The sequence below is a fragment of the Lycium ferocissimum genome, chromosome 10, assembly GCF_029784015.1.
Source record: "Lycium ferocissimum isolate CSIRO_LF1 chromosome 10, AGI_CSIRO_Lferr_CH_V1, whole genome shotgun sequence".
In the NCBI taxonomy this organism is placed as follows: Eukaryota; Viridiplantae; Streptophyta; class Magnoliopsida; order Solanales; family Solanaceae; genus Lycium; species Lycium ferocissimum.
In genome coordinates this window covers 33,629,867-33,655,761 of record NC_081351.1, presented here as the reverse complement: position 1 = coordinate 33,655,761, position 25,895 = coordinate 33,629,867, and the positions used below count along the sequence as shown (strand labels likewise).

Below are 25,895 nucleotides of genomic sequence, written 5' to 3'. Positions count from 1 at the left end.
TCAGATGAGTCCGCGTTGGCATCTGCACCGTAGATGGCCTTCTGCGGTCGCAGATGCTGACGCACTTTCGAAACAGAATGTTGGAAACTTCGGGACGGAAAATTTGGCCCAAATGCATTGGGAAATGCATCGCAGATGGCCATTTGCGTCGCATTTTCTGCGACGCATACCCTTGTCCGGCGGACTGCTCTGCGACCCTTCAGTAAAACGGCCATAACTTTTTGTACATATGTTGACCTCTACAATACATGGATGGAAAGGCATTGCAAAGGCCTACAACTTTCATTAAGGATGTTTTCCCAAATTCCCAATTAATAAAGGGGTTATTCTAGCTTGAAGTGAGACCTTGTGCAAACTCACTTGAAAACATCCTCCGTAAAATAGCTTCTGACTTTGCTTTGTCCTAAGACTTTTATCATGGCTTGATTAGGTTTCAAAACAGTTTCTACATCTCCCATATTAGTTCTATTATATCATTATCTTACGAGTGAAACCTTAGCCCGAAAGTACGGGGTGTTACATCTTCAGCCCCGATGATTCCTCAAAGCGATATATTGGGATATGGTACAAGAAAATTCTTCCTGTGCAAACACTTATATGGGTTGCCGACAGAGATAAACCACTCACAAGTACATCTTCAGCTGTTCTGAAGGTCACTACGCTGGGAATACTAGCTCTTCTCAGTGACAAGAATGAAATTATGTGGTCCACCAACATCTCAAGATCAGTTCAAAATCCAAATATTGCACTACTTTTCTGGCAATCTTGTTCGAAAAGATGCAAACGATGGCAACTCAGAAAATTTGCTTTGGTAGGGATTCAATATTCCAACTGATACAGACATGCCCGGTATGAAGCTCGGCAAGAATTTCCAAACTGTCCATGAGGCTTACATTTTAGCATGAGTTTTTAAATTTTGGAAATAACGATAATAGCCCATTACTAATGCTTGCAAATATTTCACGCTCTATATGATTCTAACACCTCGTACCTTTAAACTAAGTTATGTTCATGATTGGGGGACTTAGAAACCAACGGTAAGTGTTTGAATTAAATTTGTTTTAATTCAGTGAAGTACCAGTTTTACGCCCAGTAATACGGACCATAATATTTTTACGGACCGTACTTCCCTTCGTATAAATTTATACGGACCGTATTTGTGGTCCGTATCGATGCATGGAAAAATTTTGAGCTATTGGAATTTGCCAAGTAAAATACGTCAAAATAATACAGACTGTACTTCTAAGTACGGGCCGTATTTGTGACCGTATAATAAGTGTATCTCGGGGGGAAAATCTTAGTTTTCGGAAATTGACCGTTGGAAATACGACCAAGATATACGAACCGTATATCTAAATACCGATCGTATATTTGCCAACACACAGAAAAAGTATAAATACGGGACTTCAGCCTTTTACTCTATTTTTCATATCCTCAAGCCCTAAAGACGAAGGTTCTCTCCTCCTACTATTGAAATACATCAAGGCAAGCCTAATCCAAACATTCCAAGTGGATTCTAACGTATATCCATGAATCCTAAATAGAAATTCATTGTTTCTAACCTAGGGTTTCCAAGAAAACTCATCTCAAGGTTCAAGCTTTTGAATTTCTTCTCCAAGTTCAGACCATTGTTACAAGTTTTGGAGCGATTAAGGTACGTAAGGTTTCTATCCATGGGTAGGAGCATCATTGTTCTTCCCCACGACACGTTCATCCATGAAAACACGAAGTTCCATAAACCTAGGATTTCTATTATAATTCATGATAAACCTAAGTTACAAGTATCATGCTATACCATGTTTGTATTACTAATTCGTTATTGTATTCTTGACATTCCATTTTGGTTGCTGAGAATCCATCTCTAATCCATGAATATCCATGTCTTGAATTCTATGGGTTCTTAAATGCAAGATATGAACTATTATGTTTATTTTCATGAAATTCTACATGTTTTCATACAAGTCATACTACATATATATCTTCATGATATAATACAATCACAAATCATGTTTATATAATTCATGGCCCACTAAGTCAATTATATCCATGTTCATGTTTTGGGAGTTGCATAGATTACCGAGAAGGCTTGGATAACCTGAAACTATGTATGCCAGCGTAGGATAAAGATTGCTCCGCCCAGTTAGGACGATTCCTTCATGTTTGCCCATTGCGGATTATTGGATCTATTTAGGTCATGTTCATGTCTCGTACTCTGGCAAGGTGTGAGATGGCTTAGCTGATCGGGTAGATATCAGACGCCACATGCTCATGTGGTGGTTACATGTTGGTTATACTAAGGCTCTCCCACCTAAAATGTTTTACTCATGTTATACATATATATTCATGTAAGATGATGCTCATGTTCATGTTCAATTTACAGATACAGTTTCAGTTTCAATTATATTATTCCATGTGTCATGTTTATTTCGTTCAGTTGCTTTACATACCAGTACAATTCAAATGTACTGACGTCCCTTTTTTTTGCCTGGGGGCCTGTATTAGCAGGGATTGACTTACAGGACGACGGATCTGCTCGTTAGGATCATTGCTTGTATCAGCTATTGGTGAGCCTCATTTCATTCGGGGTCTTATCTCTACTTTGCTTTCATGTTAGTTATGCAGTTAAGGTATGCCGGAGGCCTTGTCCCGGTAAACGGTTTAGCAGTCAGACTCATGTCAGAGGTTTCATAGACTAGTTTAGTTATGTCATGTCAGATGTTCAGAGTCGCATAGCTAGTATTGGCTCAGTATTTACATACTTTCAAACTATTTCCGCATTATGATTTAAACAACATTTTTATTAGTATTATGAGGACTCATGTTATCCAGACTATCCATGTTTTAAAGTGTATCCCGCATCAGTTCATGCCCCATGTTGATTCAGCAAGCCATGTGGTTCTCTCGGCCACATGCAGCAAGGCAACCAATGTCGTGTTACGCGCAGGCCATGGCTCGGGACATGACAATGATAAATTAAATAATCAATTAAAAAATCTTGTTAGACTCATGCCTCTTTCTATCAACAACACAAACAAGAAGGTAATAAACGAAACATTTAGGCACATCCTCTTTTCAATAGAGAAATCACAGATCTTCCTTACAATACTAAAATCCTAACCATTTAAGTTATTGAAAGGTAAAAGAGGAACTTACGAACTAGAGAGCCGACAGCTATGAGCCAATGAAAACAAATTTATCAATTGACGCAACTCATTTTGATGCCAATAACCTGCCTTCACCTCAAAAAGTAGTTTGTTCATTCTCTTATGGTACATTGCGTCATACTTCGAGAAAACTAGATAAAATTCTCAAGAAAATCAATTTGGAGAAAGATGCATATTTTACTTGAATTGAAAAACAAGGGAGAAGAAACTAATTTCAATAACCAAGAAATGTCCATTCAGAACCCACCTAACATGAGACCAAATATATGGGAGGAAATTAGTTAAAAGGGGTCTTTACAAAATGAATAGAGGTATATGACTCTCTGTATACATGGACGATTCTGAAATAACACAAAAACGATCTGTTATATTTTATAGAGGATCATTTAATCAATTCACTAGGTTTCATTTGTTACATTTGATCATCCCGCAACTTCTCGTTATCTCACTAAACTCCGTTAAAAAGAAGCAACATACATTTGAACCATTCAAAATCCAGACAAGTACTTAGATAAGGAGCGAAATAAAAGGAAAAAAGGGAAAACTAAAAGAGAGTGTATATATATATATATAAAAGGAAATGAAAAAGAATCAGCAAAATTGCTCAATATGAGAATCTTATCTCTCAATCACCTATGGCATTTTTTGTGTCATGGATGCTCACCAATCAATTTTATACATTTGTTGCAAATCAATGTGTTTTACATATTTTTAACTTCAACTTTGAAGTAAGGAATTTTAAGGACAACAAATTAGTTTCAGGAGTGTTTTAAATGAAAAACTATAATTTTCATTCACAAAGTTTAACTATTTTTTTTCAAAGTGAAATATTATTTTCAATTTCAATAACAAATAGTACTCATTTTTTCCAACTTCACCAAAGTATTGTCCAACGGGTAGATTATTCTAAGCATTCTTATAATAACTCAAGTACCTATACACTTTTAGTATTTTGAAATCAAATACTTATGGAAATCATACATAGATATACTAAAATTACATATCTAGAAACTTTCTATTTATCATTTTAATTTATCTTTTAGTTAGTATATTTTAAATACTTAGCTACGGATGCATTCTTTGCATTTCAGATTAAACACTTACTACTTTATAAACTATGTATATTATTTAAGATAATTTTTGTGAAGAATTTCATTATATGACAATGTTAAGCATATGATTTTAAAATATATAAGCATATGTTAAGCTAATCGATTGATGGGCAACAATATTCTAAAGTCAATACAAGTGGGTCAGTCATTAGGCATCGGAAGTCTTATGCGGGAACTTACAATTTCAAGGAAATCAACCATTACCTTATTAGATGCGCGTTAGTATACTCTTCAAAGGCAACAACAGTTTGCTTTCTTCTTAGCTAGTTTTCTCCTTTTGTATATGGTAGTGATCAAGAATTTAGCTTATATACACCAAACGATATTTTTTTACCTATACTATTTTAACGTGCTATAACAAGTCAGATATCTCATTCTCCAAAGTCCAAATTACTAATCCACTTATTATAAAAAGTTACATGTAATTGTCTATATGTAACCCAATTGTGTAAAAAGTATTTACTGTGTCAAGGTATTAAATTTAAAAACATTGGTAAAAAATTCTTGGCTACAATTGATCATCAGATGGTTGGCTCATGTGTTGAAAAGTTGCCGCAGGGGCAAGACTTTCGGCTAGCAAAGTGCTAACATTGAACCAAAATTATTTCCTCATACCAGATGTTACGAGCACTTTGCTAATATTTATAAAATGAAAAATGAAAAAAAAAAAAAAAAGCTTTTTTAGCAATACCTGAAATATATTTTTGTAATTTTTTTTTATGTTAGTATCAAATATCAGAGTGACAATAACATTGTCTATCATAAAAGTGGTTGTAGCGGAAAACACTATACTGAACCTCAAAATATCTACAACTATCAACCTCTCAGTGTTTTTTGCAAGAGTGGAGTAGCTTTAAAACGGACGCGGCACCTCTCCAATAAAGGTTGCATCCATTTCGTCCAGTTCGCTGTTGGATGATAGACATGTGTCCTTTATTAAATCCTATGGATCAGATTTATTGTTTTCTTAAATGCAAAAGAACCAAAATAATTAAGAGACACACACAGACTGGTCACTCCTCTTGATTTCTCTTTCCGATCCATGAATTAGTGTCATAATCATTCTAACCCTTATTTTAATTGGTCAGTTTGCTAAATGGATGGATGGAACTGGTTAAAAAGAATATGATATAGCTATGATTAAAGAGAGAGAGAGAGATTATAATTTGAAGAACACGGATCAGACATTCTTAGAAAAAGAGGAAGAGAGTACTGTGAATATGACTATCCAATTGAAACGACCAGATTACAGCGGCTGTGATGTGAATGGCGGGAAAGAAATTATAATTATCAACTCATTTTGCCACCATATCCATAAAAGCTTCGAAACCCAGCTATAAGAAGTACAAACCCAACTGCAAACCCAAGTACCAAATTCTTGATTTTTTCAATTCTGCTCACTCAAGCATATGGTATTTGAATTTTATGTCTTTTTCTCTTTCCGCTTGGTGCTTAGCCGAGATTTGAAAGGAAAGAAAAAAAATTAAACAATGAAGATAAAAGAATATGCGGATAATGATTATACTTTGGTTCTTTTGCACTTTTAAGAAAACAATAAATCTGGTGCATAGGATTTCATAAAAGAGACAACTGGACGAAATGGAGGCAACCTCTACTGGAGAGTAGCCGCGTCCCCTTAAAACTACAAGTTCAATAAAACCCAATTGCTTTAGCTCAAATTCTATATTTGAATTAAAATTTTCATCATTTAATATGTATAAATAATATGTTCAAAATCTAGTAAGCAAAAATATTGCGACTCAAAACCTATAAATTAAAAATCCTGGGCTCCACCGCTGCTGATTTCAAATGTCCATTAGATTATTTAAGTAGTGGTATGGAAAACTTTGGAACCAAAATCCAAGTGACGAGACTTGTCAATAGTATCATCCACAAAAGTCAGGTGGTGAGACTTTCAAAGATGGGAACGGAGTTTCTCTATTCAATTATTGGATGTAAACTTTGTCAAAGAGACATTAACGACTATTAAAACAGAATAAATACGATGCCGTGTCCCAAAGGATATGAAGTAAATACAAATTTCAGAAATGTATTTATGAAGTAAATACAAATTTCAGAAATGTATTTGCCACTTTCCAGAAAGCACTGCATCAATATCCAGTTTGGGTAAAGTCTAATCAGGGAATCATCATGGAAGCTAGTTTCTTCCTACTTTTTCTGCTGGCTTTCTGCTCTTCTATACCCAAGATATTTTCTTCTCCAACAACAGACATAATCACTACAAATCAATTCATCACAGATGGTGAAACTATTGTTTCATCCGGTGGAACCTTTGAGCTGGGATTTTTCAACCCCAGCGGTTCCTCAAATCGATATATTGGGATATGGTACAAGCCAATTCTTCCTTATGGCCAAACAGTTGTATGGGTTGCCAACAGAGAAAAACCACTCACAAATACATCTTCTGCTGTTTTGAAGGTCACTACGCCGGGAATACTAGCTCTTCTCAATGAGAAGAATGAAATTATATGGTCCACCAACACCTCAAGATCAGTTCAAAATCCAATTGCACTGCTTTTAGATTCTGGCAATCTTGTTGTAAAAGATGCAAACGATGGCAACTCAGAAAATTTGCTTTGGCAGAGCTTCAATATTCCGACTGATACATTCATGCCTGGTATGAAGCTCGGCAAGAATTTCCAAACTGGCCATGAGGTTTACCTTTCAGCATGGAAGAACGATAATGATCCAGCTCCAGGCGAATTCACTCGTAGCATTGATCCTACTGGATATCCACAGGCCCTCACCAAACGTGGCACAAGTGTATGGGCTCGTATAGGACCATGGAATGGTATACGATTTAGTGGGTCACCTATATCACTACTAGAATGCTGCCATTTTCACATTATTTTCAATGAAGAGGAGGTTTACTATAGCTTTTCACTCATTAATTACAGCTCGGCTTTAACAAGAACAGTCCTGACTAGCAACGGTGATATACAACGCTTTATGTGGGTGGATCAGGCAAAGAAATGGCATACTCACTTCAAGTTACCTGCGGATAATTGTGACACATATAGTTTGTGTGGTGTGTATGGGAGCTGTGATATAAATAGTGAACCTATTTGTGGATGTTTGGAGAAGTTTGTAGCTAAACATCCACAACAATGGGAAAAGGGAGATTGGACAGGAGGGTGTGTTCGGAGGACACCCTTAGATTGCAACAAGGAACATGTATTTCTAAAATATTCTGGAATCAAGTTGCCGGATACTAGGCACTCTCAGTACGATAAAACCATGACACTCGAAGAGTGTAGGCAAGTATGCTCCAAGAACTGCTCCTGCACAGCTTATTCAAGTCTAAATATAAGCAATGGAGACAAAGGTTGCTTGTTTTGGATTGGGGAATTGATTGACATAAGAAAGCTGTCTGAAAGAGGACAAGACATTTTCATCAGGATGGATTCTTCAGAGCAAGGTAAGAACTTTTTTAAGAAATTTCCCATGATGTGCTTTTTAATTTAGTTTTTCAACACATGGAGATGGTATTACGAAAAGTCAGTGGCCTATCTTGAATTGCAGTGGCTGATTTAAAAATTTGATTGTAGAATCTGAGGCAGGTTCAAACAGAAAGAAGACAGAGATACTCGCAATGAGTTTCTCATTGTTGATGGCAATGATTCTGCTAGGAATGATTTTGTTTTTGTACATATGGAAAAAGAAGAAGAAACTAAAACTCCAAGACGAATTTGAGCTGCCAATGTTCCAATTGTCGACAATAACAAGAGCCACAAATAACTTTTCGGTCAACAACAAAATTGGAGAGGGTGGATTTGGACCTGTTTATAAGGTATAAACTACAAATTTGCTGGAATAGTAACCAGTTTATGCTCAAGATTAGCATGTTAGAGACTATTTTTGTTCTGCAATATTTGCATCTTTTTTAAATCTACGTTCCCCTGATATACCTTTGCCATTTCTAGGGAGTGCTGGAAGAGGGACAAGAAATTGCTGTGAAGAGACTTTCAAGGACATCCATGCAAGGACTCAATGAATTCAAGAACGAAGTTATATATATTGCCAAGCTTCAGCATCGGAATCTTGTGAGACTTCTGGGTTGCTGTCTTCAAGGGGAAGAAAAGATGTTAATCTACGAATACATGCCTAACAAAAGCCTAGATTCATACATATTTGGTTTGGATTTCTAACCTACTACACAAGCTAAAATGAGCAATACTTTGATTTATTAGTCATAACATGAAAGAAGCTGCTAACAAGAAAGCTATTTTGTAGATAAAACAAAGAGCAAATTACTTGATTGGCCAAAGAGTTTCGACATCATAAACGGAATCGCTCGTGGCTTATTATATCTTCATCAAGATTCTCGACTACGAATAATCCATAGAGACCTTAAAGCAAGCAATGTTTTGCTAGATACAGATATGAATCCTAAGATATCAGATTTTGGCTTAGCCAGAAGTGTTGCAGGAAATGAGATGGGAGCAAAAACACGCAATGTGGTTGGGACGCAGTAAGAATCTGTAATATCATACAATGAACTCTCATATGACATCTTCCTTAAAATTCTCATGGTGCTGCTTTTTTGGCTCAGTGGCTACATGTCCCCAGAATATGTAATAGATGGGATCTTCTCAGTAAAATCAGATGTATTTAGCTTTGGTGTCTTGGTGTTAGAGATTGTGAGTTGCAAGAGAAATAGAGGATTTTTCCATCAAGATCACAACCTTAACCTTCTCGGTCATGTAAGCACAGTATAATCTGTATCGCACACAATAACTCATATTTTTCTTTACAACAGACGGAATTTGTCATGATCCATATGATTTAAACTTAAACAGGTATGGAAGCTTTACAAAGAAGATAGGTCCCTGGAACTAATCGATGAACCGCTAGCTGATTCTTGCCATATTTCTCAAATGTTAAGGTCAATCCAAGTGGGTTTATTATGCGTGCAACAACGTCCAGATGATAGACCAAGCATGTTTTCTGTGGTTCAGATGTTGACTAATGAGAGTCTACTGCCAAAAGCTAAAGAACCAGGGTTTTTCACAGAAAGAAACATATTTGACGAAGCAAAATCAGGATCGCAGACAGCTAGTTCAAAAAATGAAGTCACAATCACATTGTTAGATCCTCGGTAGAGTGTGACAAGATAAGTCACAAACAACAAGGTAATAACAAAACATTTTGGCACATCCTCTTTTTCAATAGAGCAATCACACATCTTCTGGACTAGATTAAATCCTAACTATTTAACTTTTTGAAAGATGAAAAGAAAAAAACTTACAAATTCGTGAGCAGAAAACTATGAGTAAATGAGCAGAAATTTATCAATTAATCCAATGATGCCAAGAACCTGCATTCACCTCAAAAAGTAGTTGCTCATTCTTTAATGATACATGAATATTCAAATTGCATTGTACTTCTTGGGAAAAAACAAAATATTATCAACAAAGTTAGTTTGAAGAAAGATGCATATTTTATTTGAATTGCACAACAAATGAGAATAGTCTGTTATATTTTATCACACTCTTTTTTCCTTCTTTACAACACATGGTATTTGTCATAATCCATGATCTAAACTACAACAAGCATGGAAGCTTTATAAAGAAGATAGGTCCTTGGAACTAATTGATGAGAAACTAGCTGATTCTAGTCATATATCTCAAGTTTTAAGGTCAATAGAAGTGGGTCTATTATGCGTACAAAAATGTCCAGAAGATAGACCAAACATGACTTGTGTGGTTCTGATGTTGGCTAATGAGACTCTACTGCCAGAAGCTAAACAACCGGGATTTTTCACCGACCAAAACGTATTTGATGAAGCAAAATCAGGATCGCAGACAGGAAGTTCAAAAAATGAAGTCACAATCACATTGTTAGATCCTCAGTAGAGTGTGAACAAGATAACTATTTTGACTTGTGTGCACACAAACAGTAATTCTAGAAATAACATAGAACTTTGATTCTTGAATAATATAACAGTATCTAAGTTAAACAGCAATTTGAATTTTTCTACCTGAAGATGTTAGCTACTTATGGATGAAATCCTCTTCTATTTCTATTGTTCTTTGAATATAATATTAGATATGTTTATATCACAAAAGTTCTAAAGATGTTAATCTGTTTTCCCAGAACTATTAGCTACAACAAGTTTTACCATGTTACTACAAATCACAAATCCATATAAGCAGTTGAAGTTTTTCACTTTTGGAAATCCATTTCTAGTTAGAATATATTTAGAACCGCCCTTTACCTTCACTTTTGTTTCAAGTTCCAAATTTGTCCATGACCTATGTCAAATGGTTTAACTAGGTCCTCCATTAGAAGTTCGCACCAAAACAAACCCTAGTCATTACCCAATCATATCATAATTAACCTTATTTTCTAACTCAGCAAACAGAATCCTCATTAGCATTCGTCGTTGTCCATGTTAGCAGACAAAGTGGAAAAACAGAAAAGAGAAATAAAGACCATATCCTTCTTCCCTCACCCTCAGCTCCCACTCCTCCCAACCATGAAAATACTCATCTTCAAGCATAGAACAGAACGTGAAGTGTATAAGAAAAGAAGGTTTGTGTGGCTTAAACACGCGTGGAGATAGCTATAATATCCGTCTTTCTTCTCTTTTATTGTTTTATTGTCATTCTATGTTCTATACATATATTAAAAGGTAGACTCATTAAACTTAAAATCTTAGAACCAATCTTAGAACCACCTCTGGATATAGTTATGTGCCGCTAAAGGAAACGACTCTACTACATGACATGTTGTTAGGCTAATCATATGTCAATACATGCTATGAATATTATACGAGAGAGTTGTGAGTGGGGTGGGATTATCCAGCAGATTCTGATTTGTGGTGGCTCTATGTTCTTATCTTATATTCCGATATATCGATGCTTTCCATCTATGATCTTTCAAATCTTAAGACATATTTACATAGCAACTGGTGCTATGATAAATCGATGAGTTCGACCTATGCTCTTTCGAATTTTATGACATATTTACATAGCAAATGGTTCTATCAATCTAGACATACTCCCGACTTAATTTGAAGTGGCTTCAATATCATCCAGTTATTGTGCATTGTTGTTATTGTTTACGCAGAACAAATTGGATTTGAATTTTAATATTCCCTATGGCTGTGAATGTCATATCATTGACTACGTTATATAAAAATAGTTTCGGCTCTTTCTTTGAAAAATAGCCATCATCATCCCAAGTGGAAGATGCACAAGAGTGAAGCTAATCATATGGCACGTTCTATTCCAGTTTGATGAATATTCCAAAATATGAATTTAAGAGTGGGGTTGAACATGTGGTCCTCCATGTATATATCACATCAAATTGAAGGACGTACACTGTCCTTTTGTGGTTTACTGTCACATGGAAGTCATACTAATAAGCTTTGCCCAACTTGCACGGCAACTTCCTCTCTTCTTTAAGTGGTATACTGCTAAGTTAGAGTGCCAGAAAAGGACTTTTAACCCACTGCAATTTAACAAGTTGATTTCTATAGCTATCCAAAATCTTCGCCAATTTGCATGTCATAGATATTACACTATGAAAACACATGTTTTTCTGTGAAATTTATTGGAGTCAATCCAGGATAACTTGGTATATATGGGAGCTAGGACACTGCCGATCAGGCAGCTCTGGGGTGGGTTGCTACTCAAATATACTTACTTTTTTTTTTTTAATGACTAGTTGCATCGTTGAAAAATTTGCTAATTGACAACTTAAGCGCCCAAAAAGAACGGAAAGAAGGGAGAGAAGCGAGACAATCTTGCGGACCCAGAAGTTTTAAGTTGCGGACGCTCAACTACCTTTAATCTAAGATTACTTTGGAAGATTGGATGCTTAATCAATATCTTTGAGTGATATTACGAGCTTCCAAAATAAAAATATAATGTCGGGAGAGAACCGTACGTGTTCAAGTACCCAGTAGCCTCAATAATGTAGGTAGCACTTCATAATGTAAAGAAAAAGAAATACAGATCACATAGACAAAAATTTGAAGAAGGGCTGAACCTGAATATCAACTTGTTGCAAGTTGTCGTAGGGTCATTCAAGTACCCAGTAGCCTCAATAATGTAGGTAGCACTTCATAATGTAAAGAAAAAGAAATACAGATCACATAGACAAAAATTTGAAGAAGGGCTGAACCTGAATATCAACTTGTTGCAAGTTGTCGTAGGGTCATTTGCACTTTTGTCCCTATTTTGTGCTGGTCTTTAAACTTTGCCTCTCATAACAAATAATTTTTTCGCAGGACATAAGTTTATATATTCGCATCATAATATCCTACAAATAATGCCCCGCGTCCTTAAAGAACTTATGCCCTGCTAGGCATACGTTCAATTTCGAAGGGCAAAATTAAATATCAACCCATTGGAAGGACAAACCCTGCAATTTCTTCATAGTTGTCGTATGACAAACTTTGTGAGGAATTTCTCAGGTCTTGGTGGGTTGGCCCATAGCCTTCTGTCTTGTTATACTTTCCAAATGTTGGAAATAAACTCAAGGAAGAGGCAATAAGAGCCTTCAATCCTCATATGCGATAACGACTAGTAGAAATAACAGTAGTGCAGTTGCCTTGTCCCAAAGGTTGTGAAGTAATTAACACAATTTCAAGACTGTGACGTAGCACCTTAAGTCTAAATATCATAGGCTATATATAGGCGACCAGATTAAAAGGCTTAGACATCAAAGGCATCATTGATGGAAGCTCTCCTGCTACTTTTTATACTGTTTTTCTACTCTTTTATACCCAAGATTTCTACTACAACAGATGTAATCACTACAAATCAGTTCATCCATATGGTGAAACTGTTGTTTCATCTGGTGGAACCTTTGAGATGGGGTTTTTCAGCCCCATTGGTTCCTCAAAACGATATATTGGGATATGGTACAAGCAAATTCTTCCTCATGTGCAAACAGTTGTATGGGTTGCCAACAGAGAACAACCACTCACAAACACATCTTCTGCTGTTTTAAAGGTCACCAAACCAGGGATACTTGTTCTTTTTGGTGACAAGAATGAAATTATACACCTCACGATCAGTCCAAAATCCAGTTGCACTACTTTTGGATTCAGGTAATCTTGTTGTGAAAGATGCAAATGATGCAAATCCAGAAAATTTCCTTTGGCAGAGCTTCAATTTTCCAACAGATACGTTCTTGCCTAATATGAAGCTTGGCAAAAAATTTAAAACTGGTCATGAGGTATACCTTTCGGCTTGGAAGAACGATAATGATCCAACTCCAGGGGAATTCACTCTCCACATTGATCCTACTGGATATCCACGGGGCCTCACCAGACGTGGCACAAGGTTATTAGCTCGAGCAGGACCATGGAATGGCTTACGGTGGAGTGGAGCACCCGCACCACTACAAATACAAAACAGCATATATACATTTCAATTTGTTTTCAATAAGGAGGAAGTTTACAGAGTTTTTCCCTCATTAACAGCTTGGTGTTATCAAGGCTAGTCCTGACTAACAATGGTTATATACAACGGTTGATGTGGGTGGATCGAACCAAGAGTTGGCATCTTTACCTCAACATTCCTCTGTATACTTGTGATACATATAGATTATGTGGTGCCTATGGGAGCTGTGTCATAGATAGTTCCCCTGTTTGTGGATGTTTGGAAAAGTTTCTACCTAAATATCCACAACAATGGGAAACGGGAGATTGGTCAGAAGGGTGTGTTCAGAGGAAACCATATCACTGCAACAAGGAACATGTATTTCTAAAATATTCTGGAATTAAGTTGCCGGATACTGAGCACTCTCAGTACAATAAAACCATGACACTCGAAGACAGTAGGCACGTATGCTCCAGGAACAGCTCTTGCACAGCTTATTCAAGTCTAGATATAGGCAATGGAGATAAGGATTGCTTGTTTTGGTATGGGGAGTTGATTGATATCAGAAAGCTCTCTGGAAGAGGACAAGATATTTATATCAGGATGCATTCTTCAGAGCTAGGTAAGAACTTATCTTAAAGAAATTTGTAATAATGTGTTTGTAAACTTAGTTTTGGAACATATGGAGACCATATTATGCAAAAAAAAAAAAAAAAAAAAAAAAAGGCCTATCTCGATTTGAAGTGGCTGATTAAAAAAATGGTTGTAGCATCTGAGGCACATTCAACCAAAATGAAGGAAGAGATACTCGCGGTGAGTTTCTCGTTGTTGATGGCAATGATTCTGCTAGGACTGATTTTGTTGTACATATAGAAAAAGAAGAAGAAACTAAAACTCCAAGACGAATTTGAGCTGCCAATGTTCCAATTGTCGACAATACCAAGAGTCACAAATAACTTTTCGGACAACAACAAAATTGGAGAGGGTGGATTTTGACCTGTTTATAAAGTATAAACTACAAATTTGTTGGAATAGTAACCAGTTGTTGCTCGAGATTAGTGTGTCAGAGATATTTTTCATTCTGCAATATTCACATCTTTGTAAAATCTATGTTCCCCTGATATACCTTTGTCATTACTAGGGAGTGCTGGAAGAGGGACAAGAAATTGATGTGAGGAGACTCTCAAGGACATCCATGCAAGGACTCGATGAATTCAAGAACGAAGTTACCTATATTGCCAAGCTTCAGCATCGAAATCTTGTGAGACTTCTGGGTTGCTGCATTCAAGGGGAAGAAAAGATGTTGATTTATGAATACATGCCTAACAAAAGCCTGGATTCATACATATTTGGTTCGGATATCTAACCCACTACACAAGCTAAAATGAGTAATACTTTGCTATATTAGGCATAACATGAAAGAAGCTGCTAACAAGAAAGCTTATTTTGTAGATAAAACAAAGAGCACATTACTAGATTGGCCAAAGAGTTTCGACATCATAAGCGGAATTGCTCGTGGCTTATTATATCTTCATCAAGATTCTCGACTACGAATTATCCATAGAGACCTTAAAGCAAGCAATGTTTTGCTAGATACAGATATGAATCCTAAGATATCAGATTTTGGCATGGCTAGAAGTGTTGCAGGAAATGAGATGGGAGCAAAAACATGCAATGTGGTTGGGACACAATAAGAATCTCTAATACCATACAGTGCACTCTCATATGACATCTTGCTTCTTTAATTCTCACGGTGTTGTTTTGTTGGCACAGTGGTTACATGTCTCCTGAATATGCAGTAGACGGGATCTTCTCGGTAAAATCAGATGTATTTAGCTTTAGCGTCTTGTTGTTAGAGATTGTGAGTAGCAACAGAAATAGAGGATTTGTCCATCAAGATCACAACCTTAACCTTCTCGGTCATGTAGGCCCTCTATACATAGTCTGCATTACATATATAACTCTTTTCTTCTTCTTTACAACGCATTTAATTTGTCATGACCCATAAGATCTAAACTCACACAGGCATGGAAGCTTTATAAAGAAGATAGGTCACTGGAACTAACTTATGAGCAGCTGCCAGCTGATTCTTGTCATTTTTCTCAAGTTTTAAGGTCAATCGAAGTGGGTCTGTCATGCATGCAACAATGCCCAGAAGATAGGCCAAACATGTTTTCTGTGGTTCAGATGTTGGGTAATGAGAATCTACTGCCAGAAGCTAAAGAACCAGGTTTTTTAATGGAAAGAAAGGTACGTGGTGCACAAAACTCAGTATCGCAGACAGGAAGTTCAAAGAATGAAGTCACAATCACATTGTTAGAACCTCGGTAGAGTGTGAACAAGATAACTATTTTGACGTGTGTGCACATGAACAACAATTTTAGAAATAACATAGAACTTTGATTCTAGCAGAAGATGTTATCTACTTAAGAATGAAATCTTCTTCTATTTCTATTGTTCTTTGATTAGAAATATTAGACATGTTTATATCACAAAACTTCTAAGGATGTTCATTTGTTTTCCAGAAATATTAGCTATGTCACAAAATTTATGTTAGTAGTGGAAGTTTCGCGTGTTGTAACTCCAGTTTTGTTGGTAAAGTATATCTAGAAAATGGTAAAAAGCTATTATCTAAATTTAAGCTGCCCTTCACCTTAACTTGATCTGTTTTTGCATTTGTGAGACATACAACTAAATTTCAATTTGCACCCAAGGGTGTGGCCTAATGGTCAATGAAGTGAGTTGAGCACCATGAGGTCTCAAGTTCAATTCCCAGAGACAATACACTACGTGATTTCTCCCATCTGTTCTAGCCTAGTTAAACAGAGTTACCTGGTACCTGTTGCTAGTAGGAGAGTGGCAGGTATCCCATGGAATTAGTCGAGGTGTGCACAAGCTGGCCTGGACACCACGGTTATAAAAATAAAAAACCTAAACTTCAATTTAGTAATAAACTCTAATACGCGAAAAGGAACAATTTTCTAATTGAGCAAACAGAATCATCCTTAGCATTCACCACTGTCCATGTTAGCAGAGTGCAGACACTGGAGAAAAATAGAAAGAGAAAAGAGAAATAATGACCATATCCTTCTTCCCTGGAGGAAATTAGTTAAAAGGGGCTTTACAAAATGAATAGAGGTATATAACCCTCTGCATAAATGGGCGATTCTGAAATAACACCAAGGCGGCGATCTGTTATATTAGTTGAAACTTGAAAGGTACATACTAACTGCAAATCAACCAATTCAAGCTTATGAACGCATCAAAATTTCCTTAATTAAAAACAAAAGCATCAATTTTATAGTGCTCGCTTACAATAGGAAGAAGAAAAAAAAAAAAAAAAGGAAAGGAAGAAGTCTTACAACGCGGCTTGGTATCGTCATCCACACCTGGATCCATCTTGAAGGTTTTAACTTTTTTAATCTTTACCGAATCGCGCACCGAGATAGAGAGAGACGACTCTTCAATTATTATTCATCTTAATTATCTTAACTTGTTTGTAAAAACTTTTGGGTAAAAGAAAAAAAAATGAAATTTATAACTTTAGGAATGGTCTGAATTTGTTCTTTAGCCTGAATGGCCAGGGGAGTCTGATAATGGTATCGGGGTAGGAACAAACACCTTTTAAATGGAAGGAAATTATTTTAGCCTTTATCAATTATCCCCTTTTAATCACCTTTTTGGGTAAACGTCGGTTTCTTCAAAGTTATTTCATCTCATGGCTATTAAGCGGGTCGGGTCAAAAGTTGAGTCGGATTTTGGGTGAGTTGGGTTCTAAAAAACTTTTAATGTTGATTTTAAATTTTAATTTTTTTTTTTTCATAGCTGCAACGTCAATCATTAAATAGGTACCCGGAAATTGTATTTCCTACTAAAATCATCATAGAAGTTAACTAGGTAAAATTGAATGGATTTTAAAAGATAAAATAAAGTTAAGTAACTATGGCGTCCAATTTTCATAAGTTGAGTGACCATGCAAGTCACTAACTCCTTCAACAATGTGGCACCCTTTCCACAAGTTCAACAACCTTTCTTAAACTTTGTGTCTAGCCAAACAGTGTTGACATAAATTGGGACAAAAATAGTACTAATAAAATTGAAGGAAGGTCTTTAATTGATTATTTCCCTTTATGGTACATGCCTTTGTTAGAGTTATGCTTGTAAATGCTCGATATGTGCTGATCTTTCCTTCTTATTGATGTACTCATGTTCAAATAAGTTTGTTACAAACAAACCTATTTAAACATGAGAACATCAATAAGAAGGAAAGATCATCACAAGGAAAGATCATCACGACCCTTCCCTTCATCATATAAATAAGTTATAATTCTTATTTGCATGACCCAATTATCATCTATCCAATGACATATAATAGCAAAAAATTCTAACTTATTAAGATTAAGACCAATATTGACGGTAAGAGAAACATTATAATTTAAAGAATTAAGTGCATGGCGCAAATGAAATCTATATTTTTTATATAAATCAATAATATCCGCTCTACAAGTACTTCTAGGAATACCCTCAAACATCGGATTATAACTTCGTTGAATATAAGTAACAAAACCCGGCCCCGAAGGAAAGGAAAATGGTAAACAATCATAAGCTACCATTTTAGCTATCTCTACACGGTCTTTCTTTTTGTTGTAACTAAAAGTTTTTCCGGTATGTGGGTCTATTGTTCGTTGAGTACCCCTACGGAACCCGTTCCTCCAAACCAAACGTCCTTATGCATAGTCAATAAATGAGTCCTTAGTGAACCCGTTCCCCCATCCTTACTGTTCCTATACTTGAATGAAAATATTCTTTTACATAAATTACATGTGACTATTTCTTTCTCCCTATCTTTAGTCATAAAATTTCAAACTTTACGATTTTTTGTCGGTTTTTGTTGTGTTTGTGATTGTTATGGTTGTTGTGCTTGTTGTGTATCTCCTATCAGATTTTCTGATGATTGTGTTTCGTCATCAATGTCATCATCATCAACAACTTCATTATAAGTTGGGCCAAATCGGTGTTCTAATGCTTCATGATATAAAATTGGATTATTTTGAGTAATGTCAACTTGACCTATCATATACGCTTTTGTTTCCGGCACAAATGTTTCCTCCATATTTCTCCTCCCCCGACTACTACCACCTCTTCTAACTCTCTTAGACATAATTAAATCGCAAGTAAATAATCGCAAGAAAATAAATTGCGAAAATTGCCGAAATAAATTCCGCCAAAACAAATGTTGAATTGAAGGCGGCTAGACTTGCAAATCCACCAACTCCACCAACACTTTGTTTTTGTATAATTGCAAAATATAAAATAGCTAATAATTGAGAATTTGAGAGAACTTGTAATTTTAAAGTAGCTAATAATTAAGAATTTGAGAGAACTTGTAATTTTAAAGTAGCTAATAATTGAGAGAATTTGAGATTTGAGAAGAGAAAATTGGTGTGGATGAAAATAAAATGGAGAGGGATTTATATAAGAGTGAAAAAGGGGTTGAAGTGTTAAAAATAAAAATTTGGGGGGTGGAGGGGGGCCAAAAATGAGAGGCAACGGGCAAAAATAAATTTGGACCGTTGGGCAACGGCCAACTAACATCTATATTAGCCTTAATTTAAAAAAAAAAAAAATTAAAATTTTACCGGTTAACCGGCCGGTTTTGGTTAACCAATTAAACTGTTCAAAAAAAAAAAAATCGTAACCGGCCCGGTATACTACGATTTTCGCAACCGCTAAACCGGTATATCAGGGCCAGTTCCGATGCCGGTTTTACCGGTTCCGGTTAACCGGTTATAACCGGCCTGGATAACAGGCTTAGGTTTGTTATTGAACTTTGGAAGATAAATTAAAAATTTAAAGAACTGTAGTACTCATATTAGATATATACTTGCACACAACCATAATGGATACGTATCTGCAAGTATAACAAATCCATGTAACATAGGCAACAATAACTAACAAACTTGATGTATTCGCCAAGTGCTGATAAGTTTCTTTACTAATAAGAGTAACTCATAAAATGTAAAATCTCAGTTGTAAGATACACCTGGAAACCCTTCTGTTATCTCAATTGTAAAAGAGTGCGGTGGTGGAACTCGACCTCTTGGCAACGATGTGATTAGTAGGATGGCTTCTTTCTCTATCAATTCAGCTAGCCATATCCATAGGCCTTGCACCTTCTGTTAATAATACGGTATATGTAGTTAAAACAATAGAGACGGTAAGAAATAGTGAAATGAATCTTCTCTCGGAATCCATAATTCTTTTTTGAGGTTTTGGGGTTATGGTCTACCAAAAACAGCTTCTACCTCCCAAGATAGGTGATAGAAATCCTAGGGTGAAACTCTAAGAAATCTAAACAAAACAAATGCGGAAATTAAAAGATAGGAGTTACACAAAATTTGGATTGAGTTTATGAGCAAATATGGGGAAGAACCAAAACCTCTCAATAGAACTCAACTAATTAGCACCTAAACTAATTGAAACCCAAAAGGAATTACACAAATTGAAATCCGCAGAGTGAGTAATTCAAATGAACTTCAAGGACAAGATTCTTTAACAGCTAACAAATCACACTAATCACTCAACTAAGATACTTAGATAATCTACCAAACAACCTATAATCACCAATTTAGGTTTTTCATCAATGTTCAAGCTAAAAGTAAATGAAAGACTAAGGCAACTATTATAGTTTTGCCTATTACAACAGAGGCCCAAAAGTGGCCTTTGCGGAAATAACCCAACATGGCCCTTTACTCCATATGCCCAATTGCAATTGCAATTGCAATTCTAGCCTTGAATGACACTCCTAGCCATGAATTGTGTTCCTAGCCACGAATTGTACTCCTTAGCCATGAATTGCACGTCTATCCTTATTTGCAGTTTTGCACTTCTATCCACTTTGTGTAGTAGCCTCTTTTCTTGTGGCTTCCTCTTCAATCTCTTCCCAAGCTATCTCCCAAACGTTGTATACTCGTGAGATCTTCTCTTCAAGCTCTTTCAACGTCCCTCTCTTCATGAACAATTGTAGCTCTTGGAGCTCCCTTGCTTGGCTACGAGTGAAAGGTCTTAAGCTCTTTGGGGTCATATCATCCTCCCCTTCCTGGAAAGGATTCGTTCTCGAATCTAAAGAATCATCTACAACAAAAGAAGATAGATCACTTACATTGAAAATATTATGGACATCATACTCACTTGGTAAGTCGATCTTGTAGGCATTGTCATTGATCATCTCAAGGACTTTGAATGGCCCATCTCTTGTTAGCCTTTCCTCATTTGGGTAAAACTTTCCTTTAGAAAGTGAACCTAAACCCAATCATCTGGTTGGAAGTTCACTCGCTTTCAGCCTTTGTTTTGTCTCTTGGCCACACTTGTGTTGATCTTCTCAATGTTCTCCTTCACTTTGGCTTGGATCTTTACCATTTCAGCCGCCCTTTGCTTTGCATCTAAACTCACAACAACATCACTAGACAAGGGGGTTAAGGTTAAAGGAAACAAATGATTAAACTCATAGCAAACTTCAAATGGAGTTATGCCAATAGAGGAGTGGAGAGACCTATTATATGCAAATTCAATCAAAGGTAAATGGTCCTCCCAAGAAGTTGGTTTTCCTCTGATCACACACCTAAGCATGCTTCCAAGAGTCTTCTTCACTACTTCGGTTTGTCCATCCATTTGAGTGTGACAAGAAGTAGAAAACATGAGCTTGGTGCCAAGTGCACCCCATAGACTCTTCCAAAAATGTCACGACCCAACCAGAGGGCCATGACGGGTGCCCGGAGCTAACCTACCGAGCACCTCTTAACGTATCCTTATAATCACATCTAGTTGAGCCATATGGTTAACTCATATTTACCATGCGCCAATTAACACAAATTTTCATCAGAAGAAAGCACCTTTATATAAACATCACTAACGGTGCCCATATATACATAAGTTTTATGCAGGCTATCAAAATAATATACAAGATATGAGCCGACAAGGCTGGGGGATATCTAGCTATACACATCTGTCTACGAGCCTCTACGAAGAGTATGTAACATCATAAAGACGGGACAGGACCCCGCCATGCCCATATATGTACGCAAAATAATAGTACCAGCTAATGCAGCTCCGGATCAAAAGAAGCACTGCTATGCAATCTCTGATGAGGCAGCCTAGGGTCGAGTCTGTCTCCCTATCTACCTGCGGGCATGAACGCAACGTTCACAAACAAAAGGACGTCAGTACAGATAATGTACTGAGTATGTAAAGCATAGGTAATAACATGATAAGATTATAAAGAATAACATAAGATAAGAGGGCCATTTATACCTCTTGAGACGTTCATCATGCTTATTTAACCTTTTTCTAAAGAAAGCTTTCCATACATTTACATATACATATATATATAATGATACCATACCCGACCGTGTAGGTTCAGTGTTACCCATACCCGGCCATAACAAGGCTCGATGTTGTCCGTACCCAACTGCAGTGGTGTGCGCGCAATAGATATCATACCCGGCCATATAGGCTCGGTGTCACAACATAGCTTTATACATATATATTTACACATAAGAATACATAAGTGAAAGCAACGTCATCATTATCATTATCACTATATCTTTCCTTAGGGGACCAACTATCGTAGGATGAGATCAATGGTATAATGAGAGTATCAAGAACTATGAACTTTAGCATTTCTAGGAATGGAGTCATCATGGAAGACATTATGAATTTCATGCATAGGTTCACAACAATGGAATCATGGCTCAAGAAAGAAGGGTTAACCTTACATACCTTTGCGTTTCCTTAACTACTTAACGTTTCTCCTTCCAAGCTCACAATCTACATTTAAGAGGATTCACACTAACGTCAAGTCTTAGAAATTCTCATAAGTTCAAGCTAGAATAATTAGTAAGCTAGCGAAAATTGGTCAGTACTTCCCCTATTCCATCTACTTCCACTATATTCCAAATCAACTCCCAAAACTCATTCTCATAATCCATTTATAATAACAACTTCTTTACAATCCTTATGCACTTGTATACAACACTCCCTCATCATTATTATTACCCTTTATAACAAGATTATACTCAAAACACTCTAACAATGATAACTCAAGTTAATTACTACTCAAAATATCATCAAATCCACATTTGAACTTCCTCTTCCACTTTCTTCCTTCAATCAAGTTGTTCAACAACTAAGCATTCTTAATAACATGAAATAGATGTGAAAACTAACCTTTTATCACATAAGGATAAGCTTTGGATTAAATTATCCACTTGAGTAAAACCCCAACTTTAACACCAAAGGAATTCTTGGATTTGACAAACCCTAGTGAGCCTCCTAACACTTGAATCTCTTGATTTTTGCCTCTTGATCTTTGATTTCACTTGGGTTTGGTTAAATATATGTGGAAGAAGGTTCTAGAGCTCTCAAGAACTTGGGAAATGTTGGAAATGAAATAAAATGAGTAAGGGTCGGATATATAACTAAAAAAAAAAAAAATCTGGGCCGACCCAGATTTACGGTCAACTTTACGGACTGTAAAAATTATACGGTCCGTATAATTGGACCGTAGAATCCCACCAGTGGTTCACCCTTTTCTGGAATCAATTTACGGTGGAGGTCAGCCAGATATACGGTCCGTATATCTGACCGTAAAACCCATCTTTTTTCGAAACATATTCTCGTCGATTTTTTCAACCTTAAATCCTTCCAATACTTACTAAACGTGAACTTAACCCTTTTTAACTATAGGATAAACTCGTCTAACCTCATTTAACCTTAGTATCTCCCGTATCCAAGGCTAGGGCCACTAACATACGACGAATTCCAATGTACAAAAACCACGGGGTGTAACAAAAAATGACTAAGAAATTTAAATTCCCTATCACTAACAATAGTGCGAGGTACTCCATGAAATTTAAGCACATGAATAACAAATAAGGATGCTACATGAGATGCATTATCACACTTGTGGCCTGGTATAAAAGGAGACATTTTTTAGAATTTATCTACCATCACAAATATGTTATCATGTCCCCTTTTGGTTCTTGGAAGACCCAAAACAAAATCTATAGAAGTGTCTATCCAAGGACCATTAGGGGTGGGAAGGATAGTATACAAACCTTGAGGCCGAGTCTTCGATTTTGCTTGCTTACACTCCAAACATTGACCACAAAGCTTTTCCACATCATGCCTCATCTTTGGCTAATAGAATTGTTCATAAAGGATGTCAAGTGTCTTGGTCACTCCAAAGTGCCCCATCATTCCTCCACTATGGACTTTTTTCACACATAACTCCCTTTATGAGCTCATAGGTACACAAACCTTGCCATCCTTGAACAAGAACCTATCAACAAGTTGGAACCGGTCAGCCCTCTTCTCTTGAGTCAACTCTTCAAAAATCTCTTTGAAATCGGGATCTTGAAATCCCTTGAGGCTATCAAATCCCATCATTCTAGAAGTCATAGCATTTAGCAAAACATACCTTCTAGATAAAGCATCTGCTACCACATTCTCATTGCCTCGCTTGTAAATGTTTCAATGAACTCCACCCACTTTGCATGCCTCTTATTTAGCTTTGATTGGCCCTTCAAGTGTTTCAAGGACTCATGATCCAACCGGATAACGAACTCCTTGTACCATAGATAGTATTGCCAATGAGATAACACCCTAACAAGTGCATACAACTCTTTGTCATAAGTAGAGTAGTTGAAAGAGGCACCTTTTAGTTTCTCACTAAAATAAGCCAACAATTTACCTTCTTGCATCAAAACTCCACCTATGCCTACGCCGAAAGCATCACACTCAATCTCAAACATCTTGTCAAAATTTGGCAATTGCAAAAATAGTGAAAAACTCAACAAGGACTTCAATTCTCGAAACGCCTTCTCTTGCTCATCCCCCCAAACAAAAGGTACATCTTTCTTGGTCAATTCGGTTAAGGTAGAGGAAATAGCACTAACCCCTTCACAAATCACCTACAGAAACTTGTCAACCCATGAAAACTCCTTACATCAGTTGCATTTTTAGGAATTGGCCAAGTTCTAATGGATTCCACCTTTTCTTTATCGACCTCCACACCATTCACACTCGCAAAAAAACTAAAGAATACCACTTTATCAACACAAAAGGAACACTTCTTGATATTAGCAAACAATCTTTCACGCAATAAAACATCAAACACTAGCCTCAAATGGCCCACATGTTCGTCAATAGATTTGCTATACACAAGAATGTCATCAAAATATACTAACACGAATTTATTGATAAAGGGTTTCAAGACATGATTCATCAACCTCATGAAGGTGTTAGGTGCATTGGTTAGGCCGAATGGCATGACAAGCCACTTATAGAGGCCAAACTTGGTTTTAAAGGCTGTTTTCCACTTATCACCGGAGTTCATTCTAATTTGGTGATAGCCAATCCTAAGATCAACCTTCGAAAACACACTTAAGCCACATAGCTCATCCAACATATCATCTAGTCTAGGAATAGGATGTCGATACTTTACCGTTATTTTATTGACGGCTCTACAATCAATGCATATCCTCCGAGTGCCATCTTTCTTTGGAACTAAAATCACTGGAACGACACATGGACTAAGACTCTCTTTCACTAGACCCTTCTCAAGAAGCTCTTCAACTTGCCTTTGCAACTCATTTGTTTCTTCCGGATTGCTTATATATGCCGGTTTGTTTGGAATTTGAGATCCGGGCATAAATTCAATTTGATGTTCAATACCCCTAAATGGAGGCAATCCCTTAGGCATCTCTTCCGGAAATAGCTCACTATGCATAGTCCTGCAAAAGAGAAGTCGCACTACTAGACAAAGTGCTAGTAGCTCGGTTAGTATGAAAAAGAAGATCCTAGTTGACAAGGCACACCATGAAGTGTTTCTCATCAACTCCCTTCAAACAATTACTTGATTTGGCAGCCATACACATATTGACCTTCTCTTGAGTTGAATGTTGCTCTCCTTGAGCAACTAGGGTCTCCTTCTCACTCACCTTTATTTCCTCCATTTTAACCCTCTCACGGAGTTCCTTCATTATTCTATAGTCTTTACTCACTTGATAGGGGGGTTAATGAGGCAAGGATGTATTTCTTACCATCCATTACAAATGAGTATTTGTTGGATCTTCCACTACGTTGAGCATCCCTATCAAATTGCCAAGGTCTCCCAAGCAACAAATGATGAACATGAATTGGTACAACCTCACACAACATCTCAGCATGATATTTACCAATGCTAAATTTAATAATGGTTTGCT

The 25,895-nt window shown here is 36.6% G+C and overlaps 2 protein-coding genes and 1 pseudogene across 3 annotated transcripts in view; all 3 read left to right on the top strand.

The window, feature by feature from the left end:
• The window catches only part of LOC132033513 (G-type lectin S-receptor-like serine/threonine-protein kinase At4g27290), a 39,267-nt gene extending 29,100 nt beyond the window's left edge, over window positions 1-10,167 (top strand). Inside the window, exons 4-6 of one of the 2 annotated variants that reach the window (XM_059423510.1) lie at window positions 8,531-8,768; window positions 8,850-9,009; window positions 9,859-10,167. In XM_059423510.1, coding sequence (XP_059279493.1) covers window positions 8,531-8,768; window positions 8,850-9,009; window positions 9,859-10,152 — 692 coding nt within the window. In that variant the 3' untranslated portion in view covers window positions 10,153-10,167. Of the gene's footprint in view, window positions 1-8,530; window positions 8,769-8,849; window positions 9,010-9,096; window positions 9,424-9,858 lie in introns of those variants that run through there. The other variant, XM_059423509.1, reaches the window with a different exon arrangement.
• LOC132033017 (G-type lectin S-receptor-like serine/threonine-protein kinase At4g27290) lies at window positions 6,338-8,445 on the top strand. Its single transcript, XM_059422862.1, has 3 exons — window positions 6,338-7,715; window positions 7,846-8,087; window positions 8,221-8,445. Exons 1-3 carry the CDS (start codon window positions 6,428-6,430, stop codon window positions 8,443-8,445), a joined length of 1,755 nt encoding a protein of 584 aa, XP_059278845.1. The 5' UTR covers window positions 6,338-6,427.
• Window positions 10,168-11,490: 1,323 nt separating the features above from the next.
• LOC132034821 (G-type lectin S-receptor-like serine/threonine-protein kinase At4g27290) lies at window positions 11,491-15,397 on the top strand (annotated as a pseudogene).
• The last annotated feature ends 10,498 nt before the right edge of the window (window positions 15,398-25,895 follow it).